General features: G+C 35.4%; 3 protein-coding genes across 3 annotated transcripts; all 3 read left to right on the top strand.

The window, feature by feature from the left end:
• The first annotated feature begins 1,961 nt into the window (after positions 1-1,961).
• LOC125843193 (subtilisin-like protease) lies at positions 1,962-3,929 on the top strand. The gene has a single exon (XM_049522406.1). The coding sequence runs from the start codon at positions 1,977-1,979 to the stop codon at positions 3,927-3,929; it is 1,953 nt and encodes a 650-aa protein (XP_049378363.1). The 5' UTR covers positions 1,962-1,976.
• Positions 3,930-5,135: 1,206 nt separating this feature from the next.
• Positions 5,136-7,545, top strand: LOC125842696 (subtilisin-like protease 3). Its single transcript, XM_049522028.1, has one exon. It carries the CDS (start codon positions 5,173-5,175, stop codon positions 7,441-7,443), a length of 2,271 nt encoding a protein of 756 aa, XP_049377985.1. The 5' UTR covers positions 5,136-5,172; the 3' UTR covers positions 7,444-7,545.
• A 3,696-nt stretch (positions 7,546-11,241) lies between these two features.
• Positions 11,242-13,446, top strand: LOC125843194 (subtilisin-like protease). Its single transcript, XM_049522407.1, has one exon. The coding sequence runs from the start codon at positions 11,242-11,244 to the stop codon at positions 13,444-13,446; it is 2,205 nt and encodes a 734-aa protein (XP_049378364.1).
• The last annotated feature ends 2,308 nt before the right edge of the window (positions 13,447-15,754 follow it).

Genomic DNA, 15,754 nt, shown 5'->3' on the forward strand with positions numbered 1-15,754 from the left:
TGCATGCTCAGTACCCTTCAAGTACTGACGCATACGTGCGCTACATCTTCTCGTGATGTAGGTTCAGGTTCTCAGTATCCAGATCACGCTTAGATCGGTTCCCGATCTCCAGTTCAGCAGAATCAGTGGTGAGTCCTCATTCTCCGAGGACAATAGTCATGAGTTTCTTTTCAGTATTTTGGTCTTTAGTTTCAGTTTTGCTAGACTTAACTGGGGCCTGTCCCAGCATTTCTAGTCAGTTTAGAGGCTTATTTCAGACATAGTTAGATTCAGCCTAGTATCTTGAGTTTGATATTTCTTTTGTATTAAACTCTCAGATTTGATATATTCAGTTATAGTATATGGGTATTCCCCATCTTTTCAGATTTATTTTATGATTTAGCTTCCGCATCAGTTTATTATATTTAGTATGCTCATGATCATGCCAGCAGGGTTAGCTTGGGATCACTTGTGGTCCTAGGTCCCGTGTCCGCGTCTTGGGGGTAGCTCGGGGCGTGACATATCAAGATTTAAACACTTCATTTTTTCCTTAAGTTCGATAATTTGAGCAATGTAGAAGGTGACACAGCCATGAAATATTTGGTTATATTTTTAGTATGAGCTCAACCATGACATTTTTGTCTATATTCTTTAGTATGAGCTCAGCCATGACATTTTTGGTATAGAAATTATTATAGATAGTAAGGTATAGACTAGTAGCTACTAAAAAAAATAAATATGGAATTATATTCATCTTGATATCCTATCTTGAAGAGATCATCAAGGGTAAGGTCTTTTTCTCACAATTAGTACATTTATAGTTTACTTTACTTGTAATAAATTAATTTTTAAGAAAGGTGTTATCCAGTTGAAGATAAGGTTATGACTTTTTGAGAATATAAATGATGTACACTAGATAGATGATAGTGTCACCAAAATGCGAATCCAAAATTTTAAGTCCAAACAAAATGTCAAATTAAGTGGTAATAATGCTTGATTTTGTCAATATTGACAAAACTCAAAATTTATAAAACTTAGAAGAAGACATATTTTTATTATAGAAACAACTAACTAACATCAGGCCTATTTGGAGGGAGGTGTACGCTCGCAACAAATCTCACCATTAGTTAAGATGGATCCTTGTTTTATTAATTTCTTCTGCCTTCACCAAGATTCAAACCTGAAACCTCGTGGTTCTCTGTCATTTTATTGACGATTACTTGTTTTCAACACTCGAGTTTAGGTACACTTCTAAACTTATTTTGGTTTCCAAGGAGATGGCCTAGTGATCGGAGTAACCATCTGAAGATTTCAGGTTAAAAATTCAGCTACGACACAAGGTGTGTGGGTCCATCTGCTCCAACTTTTATGAGCACGATTACTTTGGTAACATGTACTTGCGAGGTGAAAACCTCACCTCATGTATTAGTTAAGGTGCATCCAAGTTGACTCAAACATTACTTAAAAAAGTATATTGTAGATTAATGACTTCATTTATATGATGTTGCTATGCCAAGTTCATAGTCACAGAGAAGTTAAGTAGAATAAAATTGTTTTTAGTATGTATCTCCCCAGGCATGACTATATTAAATATCTATAATAGCTTCTGACTTGCAAATAAAAAACTATACTTCCAGTATGTATATATACCCTCAATCAAAATCCAAAAATACTCACCAAATAACAACTCTTTCACTAGTACTAAAGTTATCATGGCTCAATACAGGTCAATTTTCAATATAATTGGGCTGATTTGTGTGCTCTTTCCATTTATCACTAATGCAACTGAACCGAACAATTCACAAATCTATATTGTTCATTGTGAGTTCCCAGATGGGGAAAGGACTACCAGAAATCAAGATTTAGAAAGCTATTATCTTTCTTTCTTGCCTGCAACAACCTCAGATAGTTCTCGTGAAGCACCACGAGTGATATATTCCTATCGAAATGTTCTAACGGGTTTTGCAGCTAAGTTATCACCAGAGGATTTACAGGAAATGGAGAAAATGGAAGGATTTGTCTCTGCACGCCCCGAGGGGATACTTGATTTGTACACCACACATAGTGTCAATTTCATGGGGTTGAACCAGAACATGGGGTTCTGGAATGACTCGAATTATGGGAAAGGTGTGATCATTGGAGTTATTGACACAGGAATTTTCCCGGACCACCCTTCGTTTAGCGATGATGGGATGCCACCTCCCCCTGCTAAATGGAAGGGTATGTGTCAATTTAATACCACAAAGTGCAACAACAAGATCATTGGCGCGAGGTACTTCCACTACACGGATAATGATCCATGGGACGAAGATGGACATGGTACACATACTGCTAGCACGGCTGCTGGACGTTTCGTTCCAGGTGCTAACATTTTTGGCAATGCTAATGGCACAGCTGTGGGTGTTGCACCTCTTGCTCATGTTGCCATTTACAAAGCGTGTTCTGCTCTTGGTTGTTTTGGGAGCGACGTTTTGGCAGCAATGGATATGGCTATTGAAGATGGTGTCGATGTTCTTTCAATTTCCTTTGGTTTTCGATTTAATGATTTCTATGAAGACAACATTGCACTTGGTGCTTTTAGTGCTATGGAAAAAGGAATCTTTGTCAGCTGTGCTGCTGGAAATTCAGGGCCCTCCAGTTTTTCAACGTCTAATGATGCGCCTTGGATTTTAACAGTTGGTGCAAGCACGATCGATAGGAAAATCAAGGCCACTGCTGTGCTTGGAAACAATCAAAAATTTGACGGAGAATCATCCTCTCAACCTAGTGACTTTCCTCCAACACTATTGCCTCTTATCTATCCTGGAATCAATACTAGTGACATTCTTGCTCAATACTGTCACCCTACTTCGCTGAACAACACAAATGTCATGGGAAAGATTGTGTTGTGTGTGGCTGGTATAACGGCAGGAATTGATAAAGGAATAGCAGTGAAGGCAGCTGGTGGTGCTGCCATGATTATTATGAATCCAGAATCCTGGGCTAACACAACATTAGCTGAAGCACATGTCCTACCCGTGACACACGTTACCTATGCTGATGGTCTAAAAATCCAAGGGTACATAAACTCAACAACAACCCCCACTGCAACAATCATGTTCAAGGGAACTATAATCGGAGATAATCGTGCTCCAGTGGTTGCTGGATTTTCTTCCAGGGGTCCAAGTTATGCAAGTCCTAGAATTCTAAAACCGGATATTATTGGTCCTGGTGTTAACATTTTAGCAGCTTGGCCTATTTCCTTGGAGAACAACACAAATACCAACTCGACATTCAACATGATCGCAGGCACCTCAATGTCTTGCCCTCACCTCAGTGGCGTTGCAGCACTACTAAAAAGTGTTCACCCCAATTGGTCTCCAGCTGCAATTAAGTCAGCAATTATGACAACAGCCGATGTCTTAAACCTCGGATCCAAATTAATCGAGGATGAAACATACCTTCCAGCCAATGTCTTTGCCACAGGTGCAGGACACGTTAATCCATCCAAAGCAACTGATCCCGGCCTGATATATGATATAGAGCCATCTGATTACATACCTTATTTATGTGGTTTGAATTACACAAACAGACAAGTTACTGTCATTGTGCAGCGCAAAGTTAACTGTTCAGAGATTACAAGCATCTTAGAAGGTCAACTAAACTATCCATCATTTGCAATTCAAGTCAGAAGCAACTCAGGAGCTCAAGTATATTCAAGAACTGTGACAAATGTAGGACAAGCCAACTCAACGTATCGAGTTGATATTGATTCACCGCGGGGCCTTGATGTGAAAGTTGAACCAACCACTCTTGTTTTTTCGGAGGTGAAACAAAAATTGAGCTATCAAGTGACATTTACACCTTTTTCTAGACCAAGTACCATATATACTCAGGGATCTCTCACATGGATTTCTGAAAACCATATTGTCCGGAGCCCAATTGCTGTTGGGTTTTCCGATTTATTTTGAAGAAACAAATGAAGGAGCTGATCTCAGTGATACACTGATCAAGAATTTTCATTTGCAATAAAACCATCTTCAAGATGTTAACTTTGGTTTATCATTGTAAATGTATCTTCTTCTTCTGTTGCACCCCGCCTTGTCACCCTCACCCTCATCATACCGCACTTGTAAGACTATACTGAGTATGATATTGTTGTTGTTTGCAATAAAAACAAATATTATGTTGTCTTTTTTCACTCTTGTCAATACTATCATATTCATATTCTTAGTATCGAACTCACTACCTTCACTTTAAAATTACGGTTCACATATACATCCGAGTTCTGTGTCAAAAATAATGGGTTCAACTGAATCCGCAATACTAAGTCTACATACACCACTAATGGCATGTTTGGTGTTTTTTCTTGGATATGCATACTTAGCTTAAAATAGAAGTTTAAGCTGACAAGAAAGATGTTGTTCTGTTCCTTGTTTGCTAAGGATTTAGAAATATGGAGTTAAGAAGGCACCACACATGGTTTTTATCATTAAAAACAAAATGTCATTTTCAGTGGTAATGCTTGATTTTGTCAATATTGACAAATCTCAAAACTTATAAACTAAGAAAGCATATATTTATGCAAGTAATTAACAAAATTATTTGGAGGAGGTGCAAGCTTATAACATTATTTTAGTTCTCTTTCATCATCTCTCCATTGATTAAGAGAGATAATATAGGGGTGTTCATTGTATATTTAATTATGTATTTCGGTGTAGTATTTGATATTTCAATATTTGTAAATAAATACCGAATACCAATTTTTTTTTAAATAATGCACATCATAAATACATACAGCTCAAGCTGCGAGCTGATAAAGTTGTCTGGTATATTACTTTAGGTGCGCCCAAGTTGCCTCGAACATTACTTATACAGAAAAAGTATATCATAGACCACCGACTTCTCCGTGTCTATATGCTGTTGCTATGTCAATTTCATTATCAAAGAGAAATTGGATTATAATCAAATTGTGTTTAGCGTGTTGATGACCAAATCAATTTCTATTTTTTTATTTAATCCAAGAATCTCCAGGCACGACTATTTCACATATCTACAATTGCTTCTGACTAGCAAATAAAAATATATACTTCAATGACTATATATATATTATATACCCTCAATCAAATTTTTAAAATCCTACAAACAAATTTTTCTAACTTCAATATCCCTCCATTGTAGATATAATCCGAACTCATATTTATTAAAGTTGTCATGCCTCAATTTAGTTCAATTGTCACTATAATTGGGCTAATTTGTGTTTTCTTTTTATTCACCAGTAATGCAACTGAACATCCTGTTTATCAAAGACCAAAAGAAGATCAAGAACAGAGAAATTCAGTGGTCTATATTGTTCATTGTGAGTTCCCCGATGGCGATAGAGGTACCAGATATCAAGATTTAGATAGCTGGTATCTTTCTTTCTTGCCTGCAAGAACCTCAGATAATTCTCGCGAGGCACCACGTTTGATATATTCCTATCGAAATGTTCTAACAGGTTTTGCAGTTAAGTTGTCCCCGAATGACTTAAAGGAAATGGAGAAAATGGAAGGATTTATCTCAGCACGCCCCGAGAGGCTACTGGATTTATACACCACACATAGTGTCAATTTCTTGGGATTGCACCAGAATATGGGGTTCTGGAATGACTCGAATTATGGGAAAGGTGTGATTATTGGAGTTATTGACACGGGGATTTTCCCAGATCACCCTTCGTTTAACGATGATGGGATGCCACCACCCCCTGCTAAATGGAAGGGTAAGTGTGAATTTAATGTCACAAAGTGTAACAACAAGCTCATTGGGGCGAGGTACTTCCAGTCCTCAGGGAACGAAACATCATGGGACGAGATAGGGCATGGTACACATACTGCTAGCACGGCTGCTGGACGTTTTGTGCCAGGTGCTAACATTTTTGGTAATGCTAATGGCACAGCCGTGGGCGTTGCACCTCTTGCTCATGTTGCAATGTACAAGGTGTGTTCTGCTCTCACTTGCTCTGAGAGCGATGTTTTGGCTGCAATGGATATGGCTATTGATGATGGCGTCGACGTGCTTTCTCTTTCCCTTGGTACATTAACTAACAATTTCTATGAAGACAACATTGCACTTGGTGCATTTAGTGCTATGCAAAAGGGAATCTTTGTCAGCTGTGCTGCTGGAAATTCAGGGCCGTCCAGTTTTTCAACGTCTAATGAAGCGCCCTGGATTTTAACAGTTGGTGCAAGCACGATCGATAGGAAAATCAAAGCCACTGCTGCACTTGGAAACAATCAAGAATTCGACGGAGAATCAGCCTTTCAACCTAGTGACTTTCCTCCAACACTGTTGCCTCTTATCTATCCTGGAAGCAATGTTAGTAACTTTAATGCTAAATATTGTACCCCTGATTCGTTGAATAACACGAATGTCATGGGAAAGATTGTGTTGTGTGAGGTTGGTATAACGACACGAGTTGATCAAGGAATAGCAGTTGAGGCAGCTGGTGGTGCTGGCATGATTCTTATGAATCCAGAAGACATGGCTAACACAACATTGGCCGAGGTACATGTCCTTCCGGTCACACACGTTAGCTATGCAGCTGGTGTAAGAATCAAAGAGTATATAAACTCAACATTGATCCCTACTGCAACAATAGTATTCAAGGGAACTATAATCGGAGATGATCGTGCTCCAGTGGTTGCTGGATTTTCTTCCAGGGGTCCAAATTATGCAAGTCCTGGAATTCTAAAACCGGACATTATTGGTCCTGGTGTTAATATCCTAGCAGCTTGGCATATTTCCTTGGAAAACAACACAAATACCAACTCGAGATTCAACATGATCTCAGGCACGTCAATGTCTTGTCCTCACCTCAGTGGCGTTGCAGCACTACTAAAAAGTGTTCACCCCGATTGGTCTCCTGCTGCAATTAAGTCAGCAATTATGACAACAGCCGATGATTTAAACCTCAGATCCAACTTAATCGAGGATGAGACGTACCTTCCAGCTGATGTCTTTGCCACGGGTGCAGGCCACGTTAATCCATCAAAAGCAAATGATCCCGGCCTGATTTATGACATAGAACCATCCGATTACTTATCTTATCTATGTGGTTTAAACTACACGGACAGACAAGTTGGGGTCTTTTTGCAACGCAAAGCTAATTGTTCAGAGATTACTAGCATCTTAGAAGGTCAACTAAATTATCCATCGTTTTCTATCCTTGTCAGAGTCAACTCAACAGCTCAAGTATATTCAAGAACTGTGACGAACGTAGGTCAAGCCTACTCAACATATAGAGTTGAAATTGGTTCACCGCCGGGCATTGATGTGAAAGTTGAACCAACTACACTTGTTTTTTCAGAGGTGAAACAAAAACTGAGCTATCAAGTGACATTTACACCTTTGGCTACTTTGCCAAATACCACTTTTAGTCAGGGATCTTTCAGATGGATTTCTGAAAAACACATTGTTAGGAGCCAAATCGCTGTTCGATTTTTATGAAGAAGCTGATCTCAGTGACATACTGATCAAGATTTTTCATTTGCAATAAAACTATGTTCAACATAAATGTATGTTCCTCTTCTGTTTTTATTTCATTTGCAATAAAATCAAATACTATTATGTTGTCTTTTTTCAATCTTGTCAACCCAACAGTACAAAAAAATGAAATCTTATACCAATTTTCCCCCCAGTAAATGTTAAGCAACTCATATTTTCAACGATGTTCGATCAGGAGAACTGTGCTGAGTCAAGATAAGGCTAATAAATTAATAAGCAAAGTAAAATATCTTTAAGCTGAAAAGGAGAAATCTATAGGCAATAATTCAAAATGAATTATTTTAGTTGGCCATGTTGCAAAAGCTAAGTTGACTTCTAGATTTATGGTTAGCACTTTTGGAACTCCTGTGGATATGGACACCAATTCAGAATCTAAAAGTTGACTTTCGAGTATTCATTCGTGAAATTACTCAAACTTTATCATGATTATGTCGAGCCTACATAATTATAGCTAGATTCTTCCAAGTAGCAAATGAAAATTACATCGCGCTTGTTGTTCATCATGTCATTTACAATGTTTTGGATTCAATTGCGTTGAAAATGATTCTTTGAGTGAAATGGATATAGCAATACAAGATTGGGTGACTAGACTTTTGATTTTTGAGTGAAATGAATATAGCAATACAAGATTGGGTGACTCCTTTGGTTTCTTGGTCGACAAAATTAAAATAGTATTAATGATTAGAGATTTATAATTACGTTTTAAGTGTTTTGGTTTATGATATAAAACTCTGAAGAAGTTATTTTCACATTTTAATAGAAAGTGTTTCGCAACAACAAAACAATATAATATAATTTATTTTCCTTTCTAGCAAAAACACATTTGATATCCACTAATTTGTCCATAGGTTTGCAAGTCATATCAACTCGTAAACAACAATTGATTCCCAACTTATTTATGGATTGGATCAATTCGTCAACAACAATGATCCCAACTTATTTATGGATTTGATTCTGAGTTCATTAATTAATATTTGGATTAGCCAAGTTTACTTCGTTTTCTTCTGTAACTTTATTTAACAGCTTTTTTATTTCATTAATTAATAATATATTGTTTTTTTCCACCACATTCAGTTCTTACATCTAGGGAGATACAGCGTTCCCTGGAATTGCAACAATGGCCAATGCAACAACCCCAAAGTTGTCAATAGTGACAACACGATGGCACTAACCTTATCGTTTAGTTCAATATTGCTTCTCAATTAACTATCAAACTAAGTGGTGTCACATCTTCGCCACCTAAAAAAGCCCAATTCAACGAAGTTTTAAAAAAAGAGATATTATGTTTATTTAATACTATTATATATATATTATTCTCATAAATTTTTAAAAACATGATAATTAATTTTTTTCAATTATCAATATAATATTTCTTCTCATAATTCATAATACACGAATAGGTATAATATAAATTATTGTATGATATATAACACTACAAATGTGTATATCTTAGATAAGTTGTTATCAATTATAGCTTATTGATTATAGTTTTAAAAAATTGATCAATTAAATTAATTGTTATACAAACTATCAAAATATTCTACAAGTAGTAGGAATATTTTAAAAAAATAAAAATTGAGACTTAATCTCGATTGAGTATACCAATTACAAGTAGAAAGTAATTGCAGTTTAATTGCCTACAACTTCTAATTATAATTACAAATCGTATCTATACTACCTTAAAAGCATGAACTCTCAAACTTGAATGTTGAATTACTATAATATCCCCAATAAAAAATACTCAATTTATTTTATTTATTAATTTTATTATATTGAAAGTAGATACCTTTTTAAATTAAAGGATTGTGACTTTTTCAATGAGTTGCGACTTTTCCAAAGGGTTGTCACTTTTTTTGACAGGTTGTGACTTTTTCAATGAGTTGTGACTTTTCCAAAGGGTTGTGATTTTTTCGAAAGATTGTGACTTTTCTAAAGGGTTGTGCATTTTTCTGATGAGTTGTGCCTTTTTCAAAGGGTTGTTACTTTTTCGATAAGTAGTGACTTTTTCGCAAGGTTGTACTTTTCGGATAAGACACAATTAACACCTATTCATACTACTATTTGGTAGCTATAAAAAAAAGGGGTTTCCTCACACTTTTAAACTACAATTTCTTTAAGTTCTCTACTCTTCCTCTTCTTAAAAAAGCTCAAGTGTTATTTGCAAAATTTGAATAAGTTCCAAATTCAACAAAATTTGAGGTACCTCATAAGAAAAAGTTGGTGAAAAAATTATAGCAAATCATTCATCAATTCACAGTCGTATTTTTTCTTATCATTTTCATGAGTTAACAGTGACGAAAGTTGTGGGAGATCGAGACAATAATATTAAACATATATGAACAAAGGCATATGATTTGGGTAAGATATATAAATAATACTTTACATTTTATTCATCTATTAATTTTTATTATTGAAAAATTTAAACATTTTATATCATGATACAACTTCTATAAGATACTAGATACTTTCATTAGACAACAACTATATGTTATGTATGCGGTTCCACAAAGATAAGGTTGAAACTTAATGAAATGAAATATTTTTCACCATAGGTGATGTTATTAATTAAAATTAAATTACTCTACTGAAGTATATATAACCATCATTCATGAAAACAACCAAATATACGTTTTTTGGTAAAATTACCTCTCTATGATAGTCTTACTCAAATATTAATAGAGTAATAATATTTTGTAAAAGATATGTTACATATAAAGATAAAATATTGAAATACTTATGGTAATCCTTATTAGTGTCATGCTCATACTAAATTTCAATTATTAATATTTAAGACAAAATTTGTACTTAAACGGTGTACATCATTTATGCTCATAACCTCAAGAGTAAAGGATATTGGTGACATTTTTTGAATGGATATTTTTTCTCTATTGTGTTGGTTAGATTTGTTTACAAAATTGAGTGAAGTAAGAAATAGTATTATTAAAGAAATGTCACTTTCTCCCATATTTAAACTTTGAAATGTTTTAATGATGTCTGGTCATTTTGATCTCAAAATACAAGTAATTTTATGACAATATAGATTAATAATTGAAAAACACTTGTCCTATGTTCGTTCAATTATAATTATTTACTAAAAAACTTTAATTTAGTAATATTAATTCTATCTTACAACGTCATATACTATATATACGATACACACGTGCAACGCACGTGCCGTAAAACTAGTTTTAAGATCAATAATAAAAATTTAAAAGTATATGCATAATGATTGGTAAAAGATTGACAACAAACTAGTAACAAAATTTCAATGAATGCTAACAATAAATACATAATTACTTGTATTTATATGTATTACCATTAAATAATTTTGACGCTTTCGGGGCTTAAAGTCATTGCTTCCGTGGCTTAATTGACGTAGACGTTTACTTAACACCATTGTCTGGCCGCCCAAGAGTTAATTTTGGATTTTTAGTAGTATTAAAATTGGATATTGGAATTTTTTGGTAGGATTTTAGCTAAGCTTCCAAATGATTAGGATTGAACAACTAATTTAATCAGCCAATTAAATAAATAATACAGTTTTCGTCTCCTAAACAATCCAGCGTTCTGGTTTGCTTCATGTCTTCTTGTTATGTTTCTTCCTTTATTCTAAAATAAAATAACAATAACTTTGTTGATAAGCCGGTTTCTTTGCTTGGTTTATCGTATCCTTATTCTTCCGTTAACACTCGTAGTATAAAGAACCTGTTGGTGTTGTATATGATGATAGAAAGACTAACCATGACTTGCATTTTTATCATCACGTTTGCTTTTTGGTTGATTTTTCATTTCGTAGTTGCTCAACCTCAGACCGGTTTGCGAAATTATCTTGTTCATGTAAATAAGCCTGATGTACAAGTTGTGGCTGATTTGAAAAGTTATTATAACTCTTTTTTACCGGTAGAGAATATTGTTGGTTCAGAGGAGCCATCGCGAATTATTCACTCATATCACCGTGTGGTATCTGGCTTCGCAGCCAGATTGTCAGCTGAGGAGGTAAAAGAAATGGAAATGAAAGATGGTTTTGTGTACGCGAGGGTTGAGAAGATTTTAGCTTTGCATACAACGCATACTCCAAACTTTTTGGGGTTGTATCGGAATGTGGGGTTCTGGCAAGAGTCAAATTATGGTAAAGGTACGATTATTGGGGTTCTAGACACTGGGATTAATCCAGGCCATCCATCTTTTAGTGATAAAAACATGCCACCTCCACCGGAGAAATGGAAAGGGAAATGTGAATTCATAGGGAATGTAACGTGTAATAAGAAGCTTATTGGTGCGAGGAATTTTGTGAGGGGTTCAATTGATCCACCTTTTGAAGAAGGAGGCCATGGCACGCTTACATCAAGCGTAGCTGCTGGAAACTTTGTTGATGATGCAAATGTGTTTGGCAATGCTAATGGCACAGCAGCCGGCATGGCCCCTCTTGCTCACATTGCTATGTACAAGGTGTGTTCAGACTCTGGTTGTTCCGATGTTGACACATTGGCTGCAATTGATGCTGCAATAGACGATGGTGTTGACGTGCTTTCTCTCTCCATTGGTGGATATACTGCTCCGTTTTATGATGATGGTATGGCCATTGGCGCTTTTGCTGCAATCCAAAAGGGTATCTTCATGAGTGCTTCTGCTGGTAATGATGGTCCACTCAGTGCTACACTATCAAATGTGGCCCCTTGGATTCTCACAGTTGGCGCTAGCACCCATGATAGGAAGATAGTGGCAACCGTTGTGTTAGGAAATGGACAAGAATATGACGGTGAATCGATTTTTCACCCCACAGACTGTCATTCCTTATTTCCTTTGGTGTACCCTGGCTTGTTAAATCAAGAAGCTGCAGTATGTAAATCAGGATCACTGAATAACGCTAATGTCAAAGGCAAAATTGTCGTGTGTGACAAAGGCGGTGGTGTAACAAGACTTGAGAAAGGAAAATCAGTAAGGGATGAAGGTGGTGTTGCCATGGTTCTTGTCAATCTAGAGATTGACGGAGATGGCACATTAGCTTATGTTGATGTCCTTCCTACGACAAATGTAGGTTATAGTGCAGGAGAAATGATTAAAGACTACGTAAACTCAACCTCCACGCCTTTAGCAGGAATCCTTTTCAAAGGAAGTAGCATAGGCTTTAAGAGTGCACCATCAGTATCGTCTTTTTCCTCTAGGGGTCCTAGCTTGGCAAGTCCAGGCATAGTCAAGCCAGACATTATCGGTCCTGGAGTGAACATCCTTGCAGCAACACACATTTCAGCGGAGAACAAAATTGACACCTATTTGACATTTAACATAGTCTCGGGTACCTCAATCTCATGTCCTCACCTTAGTGGCATTGCAGCTCTACTTAAAAGTGCACACCCTGATTGGTCACCAGCTGCTATTAAATCCGCGATAATGACTACAGCTGATCAATTCAATCTTGAAGGTCAGCCCATCCTTGAACAGAGGAATCTACCAGCTGATATTTTTGCTACTGGTGCCGGACATGTAAATCCATCAAAAGCAAACGATCCGGGACTTATTTATGACATCCAACCGCATAACTACATCCAGTATCTATGCGGTCTTGGCTACACCGATAAACAAATTGGACTCATAGTGCAACAAACTATCAAATGCTCACTACAATCAACCATACTTGAGGCAGAATTAAACTATCCTTCTTTCTCTATTATACTAGGACAACAGTCACAAAATTATACAAGAACGGTTACAAATGTTGGTGATGCAAGCTCAACTTATGTCGTTAACATCATTCAAATTCGAGGAGTCCGTATAGTTGTTGAGCCAACCACACTTGCCTTCACCAAGGTGAACCAACAAGCAACTTATTCAGTTTCCTTTACACAAATAGGTAGTAGCATCACTGGCCATTTTGATCAAGGAACTATATCATGGATGTCTAATAAGTATGTTGTTAGAAGCCCAATCTCTGTTAAATTGGAATAAGGGGCTATCTTTTTGTAAAATTATAAACAAGTTTCAAAAAATGGTTGTATGTTAGATTGGGCCTAATAGGCACACTTAATCAGAATTGAGAATAGATTATAAACAAGTTTCAAAAAGTGGTTGTATGTTAGATTGGGCCTAATAGGCACGCTTAATCAGAACCGAGGAATCCTCTCTAAGAGATGCAGACTAGAGGCGCCATTTGGACCACTAGTTATTTCCCGCAACTTTGGGGCCTCTTAAGCATTAACCCCAGTAGTAAATCAATGGTTTTTAATGCTACCAGCTCATGTAGAGCTGTGGCGTGCACCATTCTGCCAAGAGTAGAGAAGCCCAACGGCACCCGCATTATCAAGCCCATTTATCAAACATCCAAACCACTTTAATGCCCCACTTGGTTACAAGCCAACGTTACATGGCTCGGCAATAAGTTACAACCAGTTAATCATATTTAAACCTTAAACTAATTTTATTTTTTCTCGATGTGGGATTAGAGTAAATCACATAGTCTTTTAATTTACTGCACATAAAGCCAAAGAAAAGAAGAAGAAAAATAAGAATACGCCAATATAACTATCAATTTATATTTAAAAAGATGTTTAATTCACAATTTTTTTTTAATAAACCTTCTTGATACTACTCTTTCCGTTTATTTTTACTTGTTAACTCGGCACACCTATTAAAAAAAAAATTGTTGATATAGGTATTTTACCACATTGTCCCTATTAATTGATGTTTAGTATTTGGTTTTGGAAAATTATTTGAAGAATAATATTTAAAGCTAAGGGTAAAATATGGAAAGAAATAATTGTCTTTTCTTGATATGCCTAAACTAACAAGTAAAAATGAAAATTTATTTTAGGAATAAATTACAAGTAAAAGTGAACGTAGAGAGTATTAGGGCTAGGCATAAAATATCGAAAACTGAATTACCGAATCAAATCAAAAAATTTGGTAATTTTGGTATTCGTTTGATATTTGGGTGTAAAATTATAAAATTATGAAATTCGGATTTGGGTTTGGTATGAGACATTAGTACCACTTGGTATTCGGTATTTCCCGAATATCGAATTATTCTTAATGAAGGTCACATATCAACATGTCTATTACTCATTAGTATAAGTGGAAAGAGAAAGTTAAAGAATAAACCTAAACAACTCAAATACATGTCTTTTAGTTTTATCAGTTTGTTTTTCTTTATGTCTTCTTACTTGTTGATCTTCTTTTATATGTGCCTCCACATAAAAATAATTGGAGAAATAGTATTAACTTTGTAATACAATCGGCTAAAACTTCAATATAGTATTATCGAATATTTTAATATTTAATCTACTTTTAACTATCGATTACAAAAGTATCGAACCAAGAATTTGAGAATCCCGAACGAATACAGATGCCCACCCCTAGGGAGTATTTCAAACAAATGATCTTTATATTAAAAAAAATAAATAAAAAATGTTCAAGTATGTTAATATATGCCCAATCTTTGTTAAATTGGAATAAGGGACCATCTTATTTTATAATCGTAACAAATCAAACCAAATCACATCGAACCGTACACGCTAATAAAAATTGGGCCAAGAGAGATTGGCTAGGACAACCCATTTTGACATCAACAGGCCAATAGAGGCTGTGTTATTGAGCTTCACTTTTAAATGGGCTAAGAAATTTTAGCCCAACCATATATACTTGAATAAAAGATTGGGCCAAATTCATTTTAACAGCTCTACTTTGATATGAATTTACGAAAAATTATGTAATTAAACATATTTCATTATCATATATACTATTATTATATATGCTTCTAAAATATTATGTATCTTACTACTAATTAAAAGTTTCTTACCATATCTTGAGGAATATACACTTAGATACATATATTATTGTTATCAGTTACACAAAGATGGGGAGGGAGGCAAACAAGATTCGATTTGTATCCAGACACATGCGAATCACACTAGATATATTTATCACATATATATGTAGTGTGATTCACATGTATCTCAAATCCTAGATACATAGGAGAGTGGCGAGCGAGATGGAAGTGAGGCGAGAAAGACGAACAAGATTTGTTATATATCTCAGATACATGTAAATCCACTTGGATACAATGTATTTAGAACAAATTACACCTATTTTTGACATCATGTATTTTAGATTCATATATCTAAACGTAATTGAACGTATTTCGATGCACCAAAATCTGGTAAGATACATAATATTGCAAATTAATATGTATCTAAGTAATTAACTCATAAACTTTCCTCCCCTCGTACAAAGCCTTTTTCTTAGCTCAATTATTTGTTAT

The sequence above is a fragment of the Solanum stenotomum genome, chromosome 10, assembly GCF_019186545.1.
Source record: "Solanum stenotomum isolate F172 chromosome 10, ASM1918654v1, whole genome shotgun sequence".
Classification (NCBI taxonomy): Eukaryota; Viridiplantae; Streptophyta; class Magnoliopsida; order Solanales; family Solanaceae; genus Solanum; species Solanum stenotomum.

Excerpts from the sequence above, each read along its gene's own strand:
- LOC125842696 (XM_049522028.1), top strand. The coding sequence starts at position 5,173 with ATGCCTCAATTTAGTTCAATTGTCACTATAATTGGGCTAATTTGTGTT.
- LOC125843194 (XM_049522407.1), top strand. The coding sequence starts at position 11,242 with ATGACTTGCATTTTTATCATCACGTTTGCTTTTTGGTTGATTTTTCAT.
- LOC125843193 (XM_049522406.1), top strand. The coding sequence starts at position 1,977 with ATGGAGAAAATGGAAGGATTTGTCTCTGCACGCCCCGAGGGGATACTT.